Genomic DNA, 18,902 nt, shown 5'->3' on the forward strand with positions numbered 1-18,902 from the left:
CTGTATGGTAAAGAGGCCGTGCTATCAGTGCAATTAATGTTTAGGTGTTAATTCGGGCCTGCCAAAGCAGCCGCTGTTTATCTGTGCCTTCTACCAGAGGTCAGTTCTACCCTGGCCATGGTCGCTGCCCGCTCTCCAGAGGAAGATGGCGGCCATGTGCAGGACCGGCCCGGCTGTGTAGGCCTCACTCAGACGAGCTGTGGCAGCGGGTGACGGGCTGTGCCATGCTGGTTCTGAGACTCCTCGTGAGCTGCATCGCCGGCCCAGCTGCTGCTGAGGCAGGTTGACCTGATGCCATTTTGCCGATTCAGAGGCTAAACGCCACATTCTCCAAGCTCAATAATGGTGCTCTGTCTCGGGATGTCAGACTCGGGCTAATTCTGAAGGTGGCAGTGGGCCAAGGCACAGATAAAACAAGTCCCAGCTTAAAACGCTGGAGTTTTTCTCTGTAACTTTTGCCCTTGATATCTGATGCTGTTGAAACAGAAAATGCTCTTCTCCCATGCTCGTAGGACTTGGAGTCATCTCGACAACCACAAGAACATCTTCTGTCCTGAGGGCATTTCCTGGGGACCATACAAACCTCCAGTGTTAGCTTTGGTTGTGCAGGGAGGGCAGGAGGTGAGGTTGCCTTGTCTGCTCCAGGGACTAATAAACAAGAAACATTGTTTGTCTCTCGTATTTATTTATTTCTGCTGGAGGCTGTAGTAGACCAGAAGACCATTTGTTGTCTCGTAGCAGTACAGGTCTTGTGTAGTTTAAGATCATGTCGTCTGACCTGGTATCCCATGGATTCCTGTTCATCTACAGAGGAGAAACAAGCTTTGCTGTGGGACAATTAATTTCATCCTGGGCTAGAGCTTTCTTTTTTGGTTGTTAGCTGACTAACTCTGATTTGGGTGTCAGTGTTTGGTCAGCTGAATTTCACCCATGATTTCTGATAGGGATCGGGGCATGGATAAGGACTTGGGTTTTGAGTTTTGGATTAAATTAGGTGGAAGTGATTCTCTAGCAACAAGTAAACAGAAGAAATGGCTGTTTGTCTCTCATCCTTTTCATGTGTTAATAATCAATGTTTAGGCTTGGTTGTTGGCATCTTTAGTTGAACAAATCTTCTCATGAAGAGTTTTCATTTTTCCAGTCAGGAGCCTTACTTTCTCAGGTAGCTGTACTATATACTTCAATTATATCACAGTTAAGTAACAGCTGTGACTTCTACATGATACAATCATATCTGTTCTTGGTTTGGCTTCTTAAATAAATACGTGTTTTGCAGCAAACACATCAATCTGATATTTGACCTGCAGTCCTTGCCTGTCTGCTTCCAGTTTTAGTTGAATGTTAGTTTCGGTTAGTAGCTGCAAATAACTTGGAAACTACAGGGTGGAGAGGGTAATACAGCACAAGTGGGACTAGAAGAGGATGTAGATGGAGGTAGGTTTTCTTCGTGAAAAAGGAGAGAGGCTTTTCTGTCAGTAACTGTATGTTCACTTCTGAGTTTTTCTCCTGTAGGTTGAGTGTGCCGGATATCTTTCAAAGACTGAGGAACTGCTCTTGGACTTTTGCTGCTTGGCCATCCATCTTGGGTTGGGTAGAAATTGCTGCCCTTTGGTTTCTAATTAGTGTGGATTGTGTTGTTAATAGCTGGTTGAGGGATGGGAACTTGGGATAGGCTTCCTTTTATTGTGTGAAATCCAAAAGGGCTGTAACCTGTTACCAAAGCAAAAGCTCCACATCAATTGTACTGCACTGGCTCTCTTCCCAGCTCCTTGCACCACTTAATCAGCTGTTAGGCACAAAGATGCTGAATTCTTAACATTAATAGTGACTTTTAAATATTTTGAAATGCTGTTCCATAAGAAAAAAAAAAAAAAAAAAAAAAAAAAAGATTTCCTACAGTTTGACTTCCTCTGCTAATTTTCATCTTTATCGCTTAGTTTGCTTTTTTGGAGTTGTACGGTCTGTTAAGAGGAAGAAAGCATTGCAAAACTACTTGAAGTACTGTTAACAAATTACTGTAGGCCAGGACTTTTACTTCGTGAACCCTAACATTTTGACATTGTTTGCTGTGAACATCTCTTCATGTGCCCTTGGTTTAACCCATTTTAGGAAGTGCTCAGTCCTAAAGACAAGTTCTGCACTGTCAGCAAATAGTGTTGTGTATTATTTAAATTATTCCTCCTCATGTTTTTGCTTTTGGCTTGGTTTCTTTTTTTTTTTCTTTTTCTTTACAGAAATAGTTTTGAGAAAGAGAACAGCAAGTTTATGCCTCTAACGTGCATCCACATTTTTGAAATTGCAGCAAAATTTAATTTGAGATGACTTGCAGGTATCTTCTGAAGCTGCAAAGCTTCTGATTTATCACCTTAAAGACTGTAAACAGATTATATTTCATTAAAAATGATGCATCTATGAATGTTTGCCAATAAATTCCAAAATTTCACAGCTTTGGTATATAAGCTTTTTTGTCCTTGTCAGTCAGAATCTCCCAGGAGCCTTGAAATGTGAAGACAAGTAAACTGTGGCCATCTTCTAGTCAGCGAGACTGTGTGTAGTTTTCAATATTATATAAAGCCTCTATAAATTGATGAGAAGTACTAAAGTTTCCACTTGAAATGAATTGGACATGTCATAAACTGCTGCCACATTTCTGAACTGTTCTTCTGACAGGTAGGAGGATAAATTAAAATGAAACTTGGCATATGTAGAAATAAACAAGGATGGCTTTGAATGGTAGTAGAAGCTAGGACACAGTGTTCAGATAACTTTTTTTTTTTTTTTCTTGCTTTCTTCTGTGAGGACAGAATAAGCAAGCAGTCCAGTTTAGCCCTGAAATTGTGTTAGGTATTGCTGAAACCCAGAGCATTTGGCTGTGGTCACAGCATGTGGAGATGGACACTTCTCCCAGCATCCAAGAACCAAAAGTGGAAATGTATTCAGTAAGCAGTAACAGGGGCAGTAGGATCCAGTTTGGAAGTAAAGTCCTAACCAGAAGCAGTAAATAATGCTGCCTGTGCCACATGAACTAAAATATATTTGTGTGTGCCAGGCTCAATAGTAGGGTTCTGCAGCATCAAGTCTGAGATTTAACCAGTGTATTTCCATTTTGACGAATTGTAAGATAAATCTGAGATTGGGCTGAAATTGATGCCTTTGGGGTGATTCAGCCACAGATAGGGAGCCCTGAACCCAGTTCCCATTTGGACGCTTCAGTATCCAAATGCCTAGTGCAGCTGACAAAGCCCATCAGATAACCTGGTTCCCAGGTTTAACCTGAACTGCACTCCATGGACTGGGCCACAGTGCTCAGCATAGGCATTAGGTACAATTTAGGATGCTTGAGGGTATTCAGGGCATCTGTAGGGACTAGCGGATACTATAGAGTCATGTGGGAAGCCTGTGCCGTTCTGGAAGGTGGTTGGGTGCCAAGTGTGAGTCTCCAGGGAGCCATTAGTGGTTCTCAACTCTGCTTTTTAATGCTATTGCACCTTGTTCTCACTCTGCTGGAAAAGGAGTTGAGGCTCCTTGCTGAAATGGAGACATCTCAGCATAGGGGTCCCAATGAAGGACTTAGCTCCAGGTTGTTTCTGCAGATGCAGAATAGTGTGTATTTATAAAGAGAGAGATCACTGAATTTAAATAGCAAAGTTCCTTAGAAATGCTAGATGGTAGCAAAATTGCTTGTGGATTATAATACAAGAGAAGGTTAAAGATGCTTCTATCAAGAAAGAAGGAAATAAGTTTGTGGCTGGGTAACATACTTGCAGTACATCTTCGACTCTGAGTGACTAGTAATAAAAAAATTGAGCATGGGAAGCAATCAGGAAACTCCTACTTGTCAAAAATTGAGTTGGTGAACTTCTTTAAGAGCTGACCAAGAGCTGAAGTATGTTGTTAATACTGTAAATTATTACTTTTTAGAGCAGCAAGTCTTGGTGCTTGGAAGATAGAGCTATAGTATTACTGGAAGATTACCAACTAAATATTTTTTCTTTCAGAGAGCAACCTTCTGAATAGCATCTATTCAGATTGAGTAATGAGAATATATATTCCTCCTTCCTTCAAGATCTCAGAGAGAAAACAAGGTAGACTCTTGATTGGACAATGTCAAATTCACAGAGAAAATATGGAGCAAATCTTTATTCTTCAGTTTAAAAAGTCAAGCATGTCACTTCCCTGATTATCAAATAATATTTTTAGCATATTGTTCCTTTTAAGTTGCAAGCAGAGACAAGTGCAGAACATGGATATAGAATTACAACAGAGCAACAGTGACAGTACAGCTTTTGGTTGTAACTGAACGTAACATTCACAGGGTAGACTAGCTGCAAGAAATTTTTAAAGGGTGGATGTTGGACATCTAATGAAAAGATTTCTCAGCATGCTAAATTGCAAAGATTTATGTGTGTGTACATAAGTTTTTATGGAGTGTAGTGGAGCTTAAGAGGCAATTTAGTAAATGGAATTAAAAATACATATGCTTTTGATGATTTTCTGATAGGGAGACAATAAAACATGAATAGGCAAATAATCCTAAACTAGGAGCTTTTATAATATCCTATGCTGGGAACTTGCAGGTATACAGAAATGATTTACACAAAGTATCAGTAAAAAACAAACAAGAGGAAAAAAAGTCAAAAGCAGGAGGAAAAAACATAAATACAATCAAATGCTTAAAGGGAGTAGATGAAATCTGCTGAACTTGCAGAGATTTAATTAACTCTTTGCCCTTCTGTGCAGTAGGAAAACTGTAGGGACTTTCCTATTCCAAACGCACATTCTGTGCAAGGTCAGGGAATGGCCTTGGCAGAGAGAAATATCTGAGGAAGAAGTGTCATAAAGCAGCAGAAAAGCAGAGTAATAAAGTGGAGGGTGAATGGTATTTACCCTTTGGAAACCTCGGAGAGAAGGCGTGAAGCAGAACAGCAGACAACCTGGGTATTAAGCAGCAGGACAGTGTTTGGGGATGGGACGGCTTGTAGTGACTTTCTTTTAAATAGATAGTAATGAGGGGCTAAGAAATAGTTGGAGAAATGTAACCTCAGCATGAGCATGACTTAAAGTCAGAAATAAAACCCATTTTCCATGTCTGTGGATGAGTATTAGGGAAAATCAGTAAATATAATTAATAGGAAATACTTATTCATAACCATTCCCCCAAATAAATTCCTGCTTATTTAGGGGAAAAAAGTTTACTCCTCAGCAGAAACTGATTTTGGGATGCCCTTAGGACTTATATTTGATCTAGGGCTATTTATTATTGTGGTGCCTTTCTTGTGGTTGGGATTTTTGTGGAAGTAGTGACTCGGAGCCCTTCACCAGCCTTTCTGTGTTGCTTGCACTGTTCTGGGACGCAGGAGGACCCAAGTGGCAGCAGTGCCCTAGCTCACAGAATTTCCTCTTAAAGGTACAAAATGTTTCTTTCCAGTGATTTTTTTTCATCACTCACATCATGACAATCTTGATGCGAAGTGCAGGATGAATTAGCTCATATGCACTACTTCTGTGCGAAGCCTCCATACACCCGAATCACTCCAGCAGCTTTCTGCTTGCCTGCACTTTCTGTGTTCATGGATATTAAAAATGTGCTTTCTAAACCAGCTGCTTGATCAGCCCTTCCAGATTACGGCTCCCTTTTCATCTGCTTCAAATAAAATTAGCCTCTTTTTACAGCTTACTAAAAATAGTCATTTCTTTACAGCCTCAGGACATGGTGATTCATGTGATAGCGAAGAGGAAGAAACTTTATTTCCCTAAACTTCAGGCTCCAGCAGGAAAGCTGCTGCGGGCCGGCCGTGCTCCCAGCTCCCACACGTGGCTCAGGGCCTTCCTCTCAGCCAAGGGGCTCCAGCTGCCCTGTCCTCACCGCTGTGTCCCGGTGTCCCCTTGGTTCTTGAGGGAAGGTGCGAGGTCACCACAGTAACTAAACCTTTGAGGTGATAGAATCACAGAAGGAATGAGGTTGGAAAGGACCTCTTGGTCCATCTGGTTCAACCCCTGCTCAAGCAGGGACACCCAGAGCAGGCTGCCCAGGACCATGTCCGTGAGGTTTTGAAGAGCTCCAAGGAGGAGACTCCACAGCCTCTCTGGGCAACCTGTGCCAGTGCTCTATCACAACACAGAAGTGCTGCCTGATGGTCAGAGGGAGCTTCCTGGGTGCCAGGTAGTGCCCATTGCCTCTTGTCCTGTCACAAGATACAGCTTTTGGCTCTGGGGTGCTTTGGCAGAACACATCCAAGGAGGAAGATGTTTCTCACTGCTAAGTAAAAATTAGACATTCACATGGAAAATAGTTCCGCTTCACAATCCTTAAATTCCCAATATTTAGCTCATGACACTGTTCCAAGTACAGCCTGAGGACAGAAAGCAAGTCATGGATAAAATTTCCTCAGGGCTGACACACAGGTTTGTCTGTCCGTCACACCACTCCGTGCTGCTGTGGAGGTGGCACCTTGGCATGAAGTGAGCCCCCTCTGCCAGTAACCTTCCCTGGCCTTCTTCTTTCTGCTCATCTTTAAAGCTCTTCATTATCATTCTCTTCCCTAATCAGCACCCCCATAAAAGGCTCTTAATTTTAATGTAAATGGAGTTGGTTACGAACCTTTTGAGATCACTTATTCATACTCCAGCAATGCGTTGATGGAGGAACACGAAGCAGAAATGGCTCATGGACGTGCATATGGTATTGCAGTTGCTGAGCAACCTGTTCCTTGGTTCAGTCATTTAGCATAAGAATCCAATTTCAAATAAGATATTTGGGACCCTGCTTGACTTAGTATGCAACAGCCTGCGTAACCTGCAAGGACGAGTTGAGCAGGAAATTGAAGCAGTTTTCTTGGGAAACAAAAAAAAAGCTTTGTGAGAACTTCTCATCATGAAGGACCGTATATCTAAACCGTTGCTTTCTAATTCCCATGTGTAGCTTTTCATGTTTGAGTCCTTGGGTAGGTCTTAGATCCCTGCTCCATATACAGCATGCCCGGGAGCAGTGTTTTTTATCTACAGTTTGACAAAGACGTTATCTTACTGAGTTCTTTCAAACTTCCCATGTTTTTATTAATAGCATCCTAAGAACAAGCTCATTTTAACTCGTTTTAGTAAACCAGAAGCTTTGGCATGAAGGCAAAATAAACTTTTCTGTTGATGGACGTGAATAGTATACACCTCCAGTAACCTACCTGAAGGGTTGAGGCAGCCATGTTGAACGGGGAGCGGAGGGGGTGGAGGCCATAGCCCGCTGGAAATGGGATAATAACGCTGCTTTTTGCCCCAGTCTGGCCTAGATGGGCAGCTGGGCAGAGCAGGGTATAGCTCAGTGAGCACACTGGTGGAAGCAGAGGTCCAGCTCTGCTTTCGACCTGCTCTTCAGCCAAAGGCTAAAGGTGTGCCGCTGTCCAAGTCGTCCCCCTCACACAAGCTGTTTCCTCCAGATATTTGTTATGAAATGAAGGCTTTCAAAGTCTAATATCCAAATAACCTTCATAAAACAAGAAATATACAACATCCAAAGTAATTTGGAAAAGATTTCCTTGTTTGAAGGGTGATAAAGGTAGCTAGCTAGGACCGCTAGCAAAATTGTGCATGTAAAACTGGAAGATACCTTCTGAGCCTTGAACAGGTATGTGGAGAAGGGGTTGCATGGGCAGTTACCCAGTCCCTGTACTTTTTTCATTACTTTAGACTGCATATACGTGATTCGTAAGGAGTGTGTTGCAGCGCTGTAGGGCTGTGACAGCAGGCAGTGGTCACAGTGAGTTGTCTCCTTGTTTTTATGCAGTGGATTCAGCTCATTTCAGAAAATAAGTGAAAGCACGCATGAGTACATTCTTCATCATTTAACAGCTAATTATTCCAAAGTAACGAATTTAATTGTCGAGAGAGTTTGTTTTGGAACATCTTTCCTGAATAATCACGGCTGGTTTTGCATGTTTTTTCATAATCTAATTTAAAAAAGGACAGGATGTTTTTAAGACACAGAGCAGTTGTTACGCATTTCTAGCATCTTCATTTTGCTGTGTGGAAATCAGTGGCACGCTCGCTCTCAGACCCACGCTGGCCTTTGTGTCTGTGGCCATTAAACGTAAGCCTGCCTGGTAGAGTCATTGAGGTATTTAAGGGTCATTTGTTATGGAAAACCTCAGACTTTTATGTTAGGGGCATGAAATATTTGGCATGCAAATCTGATACTGCTGTTGATGGGTAACTTATTAAGAGTCACTTGTGCTGCATTGTCATTAGTGACCTTAAAAGAATGTGCAGCGATAGTTTCCAGATACGTGGAATATAGCTGGAAAGAGGAAAAGAAGGAAGGCAAGAAGTAGCTGTTTTAAATTACTCTAGGGCAAATTTAGATGAGACATTAGGAAAACTTTGTAGTGATCAGAGGAGTTAGTCACTGAGCTGAGAAACCTTGGGGGGGAGAGAGGAACCACTGTCTCAGGATCTTAAGGAGCACATTAGATGGACGTTGGTCAGGAGTGATGCGGGAAGGGCTCCTCTTCCCTCCAGATGGGTCAGAGAGCCAGGAAACCTCTCCAGGTTCCTTCTCACCTTCTCTCTGTCAATTACAATTGTGTGAAAGCCTCCATAGCTTTTCTTACTTCAATTTCATACCCTGATAAATCAAAAACTCCTCTGGTTCTTGTTACACTATCTGCCTATCATGTACTTAAAATAACATCAAAGGGCATTTAATAATTTTTAGGCTCTGGCCATTTTTCCAGCTGTGGTTGGCACATCCAGATTTGTATTGCATGTTTTATTCTTTCCTGGGCTTGGCAGATAGGCAACGTAGTCTTTTTGTCCTTTATTTGGAAGGAGTCTTTAACTGGGTCTTGCTGGTGCATATGTGGGGGGGGAATGGGCTTTTCAAGATGGGATTTGGCACACAAAGTGCTTATACTCTTCTAAACACTTAGAATCTCATTAGATTCTCATATTGAAAAAACAACTTTTTGAATATAATTTCCCAAGTGTGGGCTTTGTGCACATAGTGGTGGTGATAGCTTTTTCTCCTCCCCTCTGCTTTCAGAACTTCAGTCTAGTAAATTGCCAGTTTTAGCATTGTGCCACAGTTTTGATTGCTGTTGTCCACTTATTAACCCGACCTATAAAATAATCAGGATCATTTTTTAATTTTTTTTGTCTTGTCTCTTGCCAAAATTCATACACTTCTTCCGAGCAAAACGCGGGAGACGCAGAGGCATCGTGGTGTGATGACTTCACCTGTTCACTGGGCTGTAAAACATGCAGGTGGCCTTGGGAAGAGAACCAAGTCAAGGCCTTTAAGATCTAATCTTGCAAGATAAGGCGAGTTAATGTGTTATTCCTCATGCTGATAGAATTATGTGTCTGTTTTGCAGGAAAAAAGAGTCCAAGTCTCTCCACCGTTAACAAGAGGACCAAGTGCCTTTATACCAGAGAACGAAGTAAGTTTTAGCTGAGCTGGTTATGTGGAAGCTTTTTTTTTTTTTTAATGGAAACACTGAAGGACAGTTTTACATCTTGCTTGCCCAGTGGTAAATACCTGAGTCCCATTGTCAGCACAAGCAATGGTTTATCCAGAGCAAGCTCCAGTGGTTAAGAACCGTGCTGTCCTTTCATGTGAGTGCTGCCAGTGGGCTTGCTCTCAGTTGTCCACGCTCCCTGAGACAGTTGTGAATGCTGGCTCTGCTCTTTTTGTGGGGGATGATCAGTTCTTACTCCTAATGTCAGGCCTGAGGGGAGACTACCCAGTCCTGCAGCAGTACGGTTATGTAGCTCTCAGGGCAGTCTCTGACCTTCAGTCTGAGCGAACCTAAAAATATGACTAACTTCTTAGACTATAACTGCAGCTCTTAAGAGAATTTATGGTTGAAAAGAACAGTTTGACTTCAGACTCAAGATTTCTGTGCATGATTTAATGTTCAACTTAAGCCTTGGTTTGCACTTTGCTACAGTAAATAGAAACTTCCCTTTGCTGTAGTTCTTTTACCCTGATACTAATCTTCCCAGAGTATTATTTATTGATTGATGAATTGTTTAGGATGGCAGACTATAAAACCAGGGTCTTTTTTGTTTTGCTTTTAAGTAGTTACTAAAGGCAGGTAAGTCACATGCTAGAAGGGCCACAAGAAATTTTTGAAAGATAAGCTATCTGTTCTTTGAGTCTCTCTCTGTTTATACACTGAAGACTTGAAACTAAAACCAAACGGAGTCAGTTTAAAGCCTGGCATCAAGAAACATAATGAAGCAAAAAAAGATGTCAAAATGAACCTCGTTGACTTGAGAAAGGGGGAGCAGAACGAGTTGCAGCCAGCCAAACTTGCGAGGACTTCACTTGTGTATAAAACATGAACTTGAGATGCTGAACCTCCTAATGACTTGATTTTTCTCATTAAGACAATAATTGCACGAAAAGGAGAAAAAGGAATGTAATTAAAGTGTTAACATATAACATTTTGAGAGGATTCTTGATGGAGATTTATTTCACAACCGATGCACTTGGCGAAAAGTGCTAGCTGACAGTGCACAAGGAAAGCACTGAGCCTTCAGAAGGAGTAACTTCAGCAGTTAGCAGGGGTGGAACCTCCACCTGTAGGAATAAAACAGGCAGTGTCACAAACAAATGTTAAATATTGTTTGTTTAGCAAACAACTACTTTTTTTCCCCTGATTCCTTGGCATTAAGTAATGTAGTGGATAGGAAGGATGTAGTTAGAGATTGATCACACATTCAGTGTCTCACAGATCTTGCTAGAAACATGGCTGTTATCAAAGCCTGCTTTATTTTCATAATGAAAAGAATATGGACAGAGTAACAACTAATTAATTGTAAAGCTTTCTGTTAGAAGTGCCATAAGGCTTTACAAGCGGAATAAAAAAGTGTTTTTGTAAATCCATGGATGGTAATAAATCAGGAGGAGGTACGTACACGGTATGAAGAGGATAGTAGTATAGCTGGAGATAAATCTCAGAAGCAATAATGCTGCATATTGCTGTGCCTCACGTAGCAACAGTGCAGTCCTACAGGATTATCTTTCAGTTCTGCCAGCAGAATTTCTTCTCAGTGGGACTGAAAAGTGGAATTTTCCCAAGAAACTACTAAATGAGACAGACGTATCTTGAATACCTGGAAAATAAACTTGCTTAAAAATACAGGGGACTCCTTAGAGTGGAATGATGGATATGTAATAGTCAGTGAGATAGAATGATCTCTACTCTATGAATAAAGTTCTGATGGTAAAAACGTTCCTAAAGAAAATTTTGGTACATTTTGGGTACAAAACAAAGAAAAGCTGTAATAGTGAAGAGCAACACATGTAAAATTCATGAGGCTGCCTGACTGTGTCTTCTCTTTCTCTCTGGGCCCACAGATTAAAACAGGGAACTGCAGTGGTGAAAAATAGAAAGGTAGTTCATGTTGTTTGTCTTTCTTTGCATATAAATGAGGTTTGATGGAAAAAGATTTGAAACACAATACATTCATCAGCTCATCATAAAGAAGGAAAGCATACTTTAAATAAAATAGCTCAGCAAGAGTTGTGTCTTCTTGGTTTTAGGCAGTTTTTATCTTCATGTGCAGTGGACTAGCTGAAATGGTTTCCCATTCCGCAGCGTTTGCTGGTCTGATATTGTGCAGTTTCAGAATAGCTATTTTAGCCTTTTGCTTGTAACTTCAATGGTGAACATGTTTAGAATGGCTGTTCTTGGTGATAAACACTGAGTAATAGCACTAATTCTGCGTCGGGGCTTGCAATTCAAGAGCTACTTACTTGTACTGCTTCATTTCATCTTGTGCCCAAGATTTGGATCGGCTGGAATAATTAATGAACAGCTTTTGTGTAAAGAAAGCATTAAATGCCTATTCTAAATAATACTTGAATGTTATGGATAAATTAGCATTTGATCTCCTCTTCAATTATACGAACACAAAAGTAGTAGATGGCCAGACTGTTTCTATAATTTGGTTACATAACTCCGTTCCCCTCCATTAGTTTTGAAATTGTTTTTAGGGCTGAATGCTCGGGTGGTGTGTGTCTATATAGGCTGACATCTGTGAAGACTTTACCTTCCATTTAGCTTTTGCTTCCTTACAGATCTCCATACAGATTTGACTTTAAGCATCTGAGAGTTTTTTTCCTTTTCGGAAAGCTCTACAGAAAAAAATGTTTTTGTTTTTTGTAGAAACATATTAAAATAACAGAGGTACAGTGTAGAGTGTTCTTCAGTTCCCCGTATACAAACAGCATCTGTATGTGCATATTCACATGCAAACAGGCACGTATATTTACATATATACATCCGGATCTCCAGAATTAGCTGCAAGTTTTTTACACAAGCAAACCTTTCATAATGCAATATGTTTCTCTTCAGGGCTAAAGTTGGATACGATCTCTTTTTCTGTTAAATTGGTCCTTCTTATTTTTAAGGTTATGCAAGCAAATGGTTTGGATGAACGTACTAATCTTCTCGTGGAAGAATACTCTACATCTGGTCGCCTGGACAACATCACGCAAGTCATGAGTATCCATACTCAGTACCTGGAGTCTTTCCTCCGCAGCCAGTTCTACATGTTGCGCATGGACGGGCCCCTTCCTTTGCCCTATAGGCACTACATCGCTATCATGGTACGTACCAACAGGCTATGCATTTTCTCCTGTGACCTTGACTTTCTTATTTGAAAAAAAAAGAAGGAAAAAGGAAGACTTTAGAAAGAAGAGACCAGCATAATATTCTGACAGGGTGTGAATTTTTCTGGTTCATTTTGATCAGAATAAAGCATGCCTTGCTACAGGGTCTTCAGTGAGAAGGGAGAGGGGCAAAGTACACATTCCTCGGAGTGATGCACTTCTCACATGCCCATGAGAATGAGGTTTTACAAAGAGCTGTTAAAACTCTGTCACCTTACTTCTGGGCATTTAACCATCAGCGCACAGCAGCAGGGTGAGATGCAGCAGTCTGAAGTCACATCAAATTCCAGGTGGGCACGTGGAAAACAGTTCCTACCATGAGGATGCTCAGATATTGCAACAAGGGCCAAGAGTGGTTGTGTGATCTCCAAGGATGGACATTTTGTCTGGAAAAGGCTCTAAGCAACCTGATCTAAGGCAGCCCTACTGCGAGATGAGGTTGGACCAGACGTTCTCTAGAGATGCCTTCCAGCCTCAATTAGATTCTGTGATTCAGAGTAATCCACTTACTCCTATTGGAGAACCCTCCCTACTGTGTAGAGCTTTATAATATAAAACATGGTCTTTTGCAACTAAATTTATTTTTGCTTTGTGTTAATATCCTGCTTCCACCTGCAACAAAACCAGATTACATGCTAATGTGCTGACCTTTTCCCTCTGTGTTTAATTATTTTAGGCAGCTGCCAGACATCAGTGTTCCTACCTAATAAATATGCACGTTGATGAGTTTTTGAAGACTGGCGGGATTGCAGAATGGTTGAACGGTTTAGAATACATTCCCCAAAGACTGAAAAATCTGAACGAAATAAACAAGCTCCTTGCACACCGACCCTGGCTGATCACAAAAGAGCACATTCAGGTACCTGTTAAATTGTGCCTTGTAATAGCAATAAAAGTCCAATAACGAGAACTGCTAAGAACTACTGTAGTATCCAGTTAGGCTTCATTACCTCGAGTTTAAAATTTCAGGCAAGTACTAGAGCATTGAATAAGCCAATAAATTCTTCTTTGTGACAAAGGCAACAAGATTTATCTTTTAGGAACGGCATTGACTATGATATCCCCAAGAGAAAATAGATAATATATTAGGTTTCTCTTTTTTTTATCTAGTGAGAGTTTGTGTGCAAGAGGATTACGGTGTTATTGGAGGAAAGGAATTGATCCGTTTTTAAAGTACATAGCATTCTTATACAAAAGCTGGGGCCAAAATAAATTTTATATTTACACTTTTTTTATTCTCATTTCAGAAACTTGTCAAGACTGGGGAAAATAATTGGTCTCTTCCTGAACTGGTGCATGCTGTTGTCCTGTTGGCACATTATCATGCCTTGGCAAGTTTTGTATTTGGTAGTGGCATTAATCCAGAGAGAGATCCGGATACATCTAATGGAGTCAGACTTATAGCAGTCAACAACTTCTGTGTCTGTGATCTTGCCAATGACAACAACATAGAAAATGCATCCCTCACAAGTAGCAACTTTGGGGTTAGTGTTGCAAGAAGATTCTTTTGCTTGCCTCTGTTTTGCATTAGAAAGCTTTCTTCCATTCTTTCCTGTTTAAATTTCAGGGTAGCTTGAAAGTTTTTGTCTACTTTACTGGAATGCGTGGGTCTGGTAACTCTTACATTAGCTGTAACAGCTTGCCGTGTAATCCATTTCTAAACCACAGTGAAATGGAGGATGATAGTCAGAGTAATGTGATTTTAATAGCTAATCTCACAACCCATTGAGCAAGACGAAAACTTTGCTTCCAGTTGAAAGCTTAAAGTCCCAGTGTCTGCAGATAGTGTATCACTGACTGGAGCATTGTGTCACCCGTGTTCTTATCGTGCGGAATGAAAGAAGAAATGGGGAAAAAAAAACAGAGGTCACAATATTCGTTTTGACTTCAAGGCCTTCAATCACAAAACAGGTCAATTTTGAAGCGCTTCCATGTAGATTGGAGGAAATGTCTGAAATAAAATGGCTTTGTTTTTCATGCGGGTGTTCTGGTCTTGAATCAACCAACAGAGGACTTTGATTACTAGCTAATTAACTTAAATGTGGATTTTTTTCTGAAAGCGCCTTTGAAGAAAAGTCCTTGAATTAATACCGATTGCTGAATTAGCCTCATCTCCTTTGATGGAAGATAGGGATTATGAGCAGAGTCACTAGATACATTTGTAAAAATTAGCAGGCAGCTTACAGCGTGAGCATGTGATCCATCAGTTCAATTACTGCATCTGAGGTTTCTGGGTTGCAGGACACGCTAGCTTAAATCACTGGGATGTCTTATTCTGCATTTGTAGCAGGCAAAAGGCTGCCGCGGACTGCGTGCTGCTTGTTAAGCAGTGAGTGGTACACAATAAAGCATTTGTGTCTATGAGCAGAAGATCAGAATCGAAAGGAAAAGATGGAAAAGGAAGACCAAACAATTTACCTTATGAAAAATGTGAATGGCAAATAGAGATCACAGAGCCCCAAACTTTGATGTATTTCTAGTAAAGAGGGCTGTTTTCTGCACAAAAGCAAGAAAAAGAAAGTCTACGTAATGGTTGTTTTGAGTACAGATCATGAAAATAAATGAAAAGAAAAAGAAAATACTGATATATTCTGTCTCAGGTTGTGGTCCTGTGTTGCAGTGTTGTGCTGTATCTCTTCAGTAAGATAGTTAGCATTACCAATATACTGAACAAAGGTACCTTCAGGTTAAAAGTTGTTTTCTGATACGCATGGGGCACGTAGATGGATTTTCCCAAGCAGTCTTTACAGTGGGACATAGGTTTTAAGCAGTTTACACATTCAAACGCCACCCCTTTTGCTGTTTATCTTGCTGCAGTAGTGTAGTGTGAAGATGAGAGTAACACCACCTCCCTTCTTCTGACTTCCTGGCAGCTGTTTGTCTGTGCTCTGTGTGACAAAATGCATTCTGGCTTGAATTCTTATGTTTGCTGCTATCTTTTTTCTTTTTTTTTTTTTGAGAACATTCATTGTTGAGCATGAAATCTGAGGATGACACATGTTGTCTATCTTCTAATTTTGCAGAATGTCATGGTGTTTTTGCAGATTGCAGATTCTTTAAGCGAGCTGGAGGCCTTAATGGAGAGGATGAAGAGGCTACAAGAAGATAAAGAGGATGAAGAAGCCTCTCAGGAAGAAATGGACACTCGCTTTGAGAAGGAGAAGAAGGAGAGCCTGCTAGTAATTAGTGGAGGTACTTGTGCTTTTCCAGTTCTATTTTGTTTGTGCTTGCAAGAACTAAACACTGAGTCCAGTTCAATGATTCCAACTCCTTCTGTCCATTTTTTTATTCTGGCTCTTGGCTTAGTAAGTGACCTGGGTGACCTGGTTCATCTCCTTAACCCTTCTTGATCGGCAAACACCAACATCCATTTTGTTACTTGAAATTTAGCTTTTCTGATTATTTTTTTTAAAAAAAAAAAAAAGCCTGTAAGCTTCTTTAAAGAGTTGTGTGTAAATTCCTTTTCCTTTGTATGCTCTATATATTCAAATTAATTCATTCGTGCCTGGAAAGGACATCAACGAATCGACGACTTGCTGTTCTGAGCGATCATACTGCTGTGCTTTTCCATTACCTGTACTATGTCAGAGATTTCTTAGCATTCAATTTATTCTTAAGTATTGTTCAAAATTCTGAGCTGAAAGATTCTTTTCCAGTGTTTTTCATACACTCTTGGAGGCCTTCATCTCTAACAAACCATGCAGTGAAATGTTTTGTACAGCCAGCAAGTTGGTTTTGTTTCCAAAGAAAGTGTTTCAAGTGATATTGTTAATCCAGTCAGAATCTCAGATCATCTCCTCACATTAGAGGTAACCTGAAGCTCGTAGTTTTTATCTTTTTAAGAAATGACCCATAAAATACCATGCATCACATGAACACTGTGCACTTAGGGCATCATAGGTGTTATTGGTAGCTTCAGAGAAAATCTGGTAAGGAAGCTGAAGCTACACACTACTGGCTAATCAATTGTTGTTATTCAGAATATAAGCCAGATCACACATGTTTTTGTGCACCAAGCCCAAAAGGGAGGAAGAACATACTGTGAATCAGCAAAGGTTGTTTTGGGGCTTTCTAAGTATATGCAGAATCTCTGAAAGAAAACAGATCCAGCAACATCATTGTTGGATTTTTTTTCAAATGGGCATTGTCCATTTTCAGTCTATTTTAATTTGGTCAGACAGTCTCAACGGTGTAGATAAACCAACGCTCACTGCAGTTCCATTGTCAAATCAGGACTTCCGTAAGTCTGCAACGTCAAGCTTACAAGCACGAGGTGTTGTTTGGGCCAGGAGGGTTTTGTCAATGTGGTTGCTGATAGCCTTGTTGACTTTCCTCCTTTTTTTTTTTCCTTTTGCTGAGTTTGAGCCGAGGAGTCTGTGTGCACTGTGCCTTTACCCTTCCATGAAATCCAGCCATTGCCAGGGGAGAGGAGTGTGTGCGTGCAGGTTTTTCATTCTTCACTGAGGACTCACTGTAGCAGATGCTGTGCAAGCTTCTTCCTACGCAGTTATGTTTTGATTGTTTAATGAGGCAAAGAGGAGATAAAGCACTTCTGCAATTCTTAGATTAACTGACTTTTTAAGGTGCTAACAGTGGACATATGGCAACTGTTCCGTCGATGCACGTGGAAGCAAGCCAGGATTTTAACATCAGGGTCAAATGCAGTCAGCTATGCAGTAGTCAACTTCTGCAAAGGTAGTTACACAATCAAGCCACCTGTTTATTCAGGAGGGAAAGATGGATTCCTGATAGAAAACCTGCACTTGCTTAGTGACACGTTTTGGAGCTCTTTGAAGATGCTTAGTTACTAGAGCTTCTGGCAAAATTTCAGCCTGATGTTCTGTGGACTTCTTTGCTTTCCTGTAATTTTTAGTTGATATTTACAAGCGGAGTGTAGCGTTGCTTTCTTGCTGCTCATATTCTGGGTTATAGAACAGAGCTGGTGTAATTCTGGACACCATACCTGCTCAGCATGACAATCGTGTTGTCAAGGATACGTTTTTCTATTTCTTAGCATAATAACTTTACTAACAAGATTCATCTTGCCTGATTTAGGATATGACTCTGTGATATCTAGTGTTCTTCAGGAGTCAGCAGAGAGGAGCACACCTCCAGAAATGGAGCCCATTTTGCAGAAATATCTTAGATGTCTGGTGTAGGCTGACATTTAGTTGGCTCGATGAAAAGTATGGATCCCATACAAGTTGATTGGGATTTAATTTTTCCTTCCTTCATACCTTTCTTTTTGTTTGCACAATTTTTTTAGTTGTTCTCCAGTCCAGCAATAGAACGTTAGCTGGAAGTCAGCACTAACACCTGTGCTTGCCTAACGCAAAGTGTTTTGCTGTGTTTTTTTTCTTTTCTACAGCATTTGACGATGAAATAGTTTCCACAGATGTCTCCCGCTATATTGAAGATCCTGGGTTTGGGTACAAAGACTTTGCAAGGCGAGGAGAAGACCATCTGCCAACATTCAGAGCTCAGGTAGCATCTCTTCAAAGTGCATCACTCAAGGAGTATATGTATATGTCATTACAGGACAGAGTGTAAAGTAGTTGTAGTGGGACGTGTTTTTCTTGTGCTTTTCCGTGCTGTGGTCCATTAAATAACTTTAAAGCTTCTATAAATTTACGAGAGATGAGTCTTTTACTATTCATAAATCTCAAACAAGGGGATATCTAGCTTTCAGTCTCATTCTAAGTGTTACCAGGATTAATATTTGAAAACTGTAAGGCATATCAATCAATATGAGATGAAAGTGAAAGAAAAGAAAGAATTTGTTTCTGTCCCTCCAAATGTTTAAAAAAAAAACATTGTTGGAAGAACACCTTATTCCTGCCATTTTTATCAAGTGTTCTCTGTCCTGTGGTTATCAATAAATAGATGCACATATGTCTGTGAGAGCAGCTTAGTGAGTCATTCCTGTGGACACAGCGTATCACTGGACTTTGAATGTCTGAAAAGAAAAGGCATTCTTACATATGATTACTGCAACACTGACGTTTTGGGCTCTTCATGAGTATATATATATATTTCAGTGCTGTTGAAAGAATTGTCCTTTTGTTTATACATTGTCTGACATATCGGCATCTTCATCCATGACCAGAGTCACAAACCTCTTCGTAATATGTAACATCAGGGACACTGCAGGTAATTCTGTTCCAGGTTATAGAATAGATTAGTCAGCAGCTACAGATAAACTGTAAGTAATGGAATATATCTTAAACCAAAA

General features: G+C 40.5%; 1 protein-coding gene across 5 annotated transcripts in view; it reads left to right on the forward strand.

Moving 5' to 3' along the window:
- Positions 1-18,902, forward strand: part of SESN3 (sestrin 3) — a 41,249-nt gene that overhangs the window by 14,740 nt on the left and 7,607 nt on the right. For 4 of the 5 annotated variants that reach the window (XM_035328464.1, XM_035328471.1, XM_035328476.1 and 1 more), the window contains exons 2-7: positions 9,363-9,428; positions 12,410-12,607; positions 13,347-13,529; positions 13,918-14,154; positions 15,694-15,862; positions 18,039-18,154. In XM_035328464.1, the coding sequence (XP_035184355.1) occupies positions 9,363-9,428; positions 12,410-12,607; positions 13,347-13,529; positions 13,918-14,154; positions 15,694-15,862; positions 18,039-18,154 (969 nt within the window). The remainder of the gene's footprint in view (positions 1-9,362; positions 9,429-12,409; positions 12,608-13,346; positions 13,530-13,917; positions 14,155-15,693; positions 15,863-18,038; positions 18,155-18,902) is intronic. The other variant, XM_035328483.1, reaches the window with a different exon arrangement.

The sequence above is a fragment of the Oxyura jamaicensis genome, chromosome 1 (genome assembly GCF_011077185.1).
Source record: "Oxyura jamaicensis isolate SHBP4307 breed ruddy duck chromosome 1, BPBGC_Ojam_1.0, whole genome shotgun sequence".
NCBI classification, from domain to species: domain Eukaryota; kingdom Metazoa; phylum Chordata; class Aves; order Anseriformes; family Anatidae; genus Oxyura; species Oxyura jamaicensis.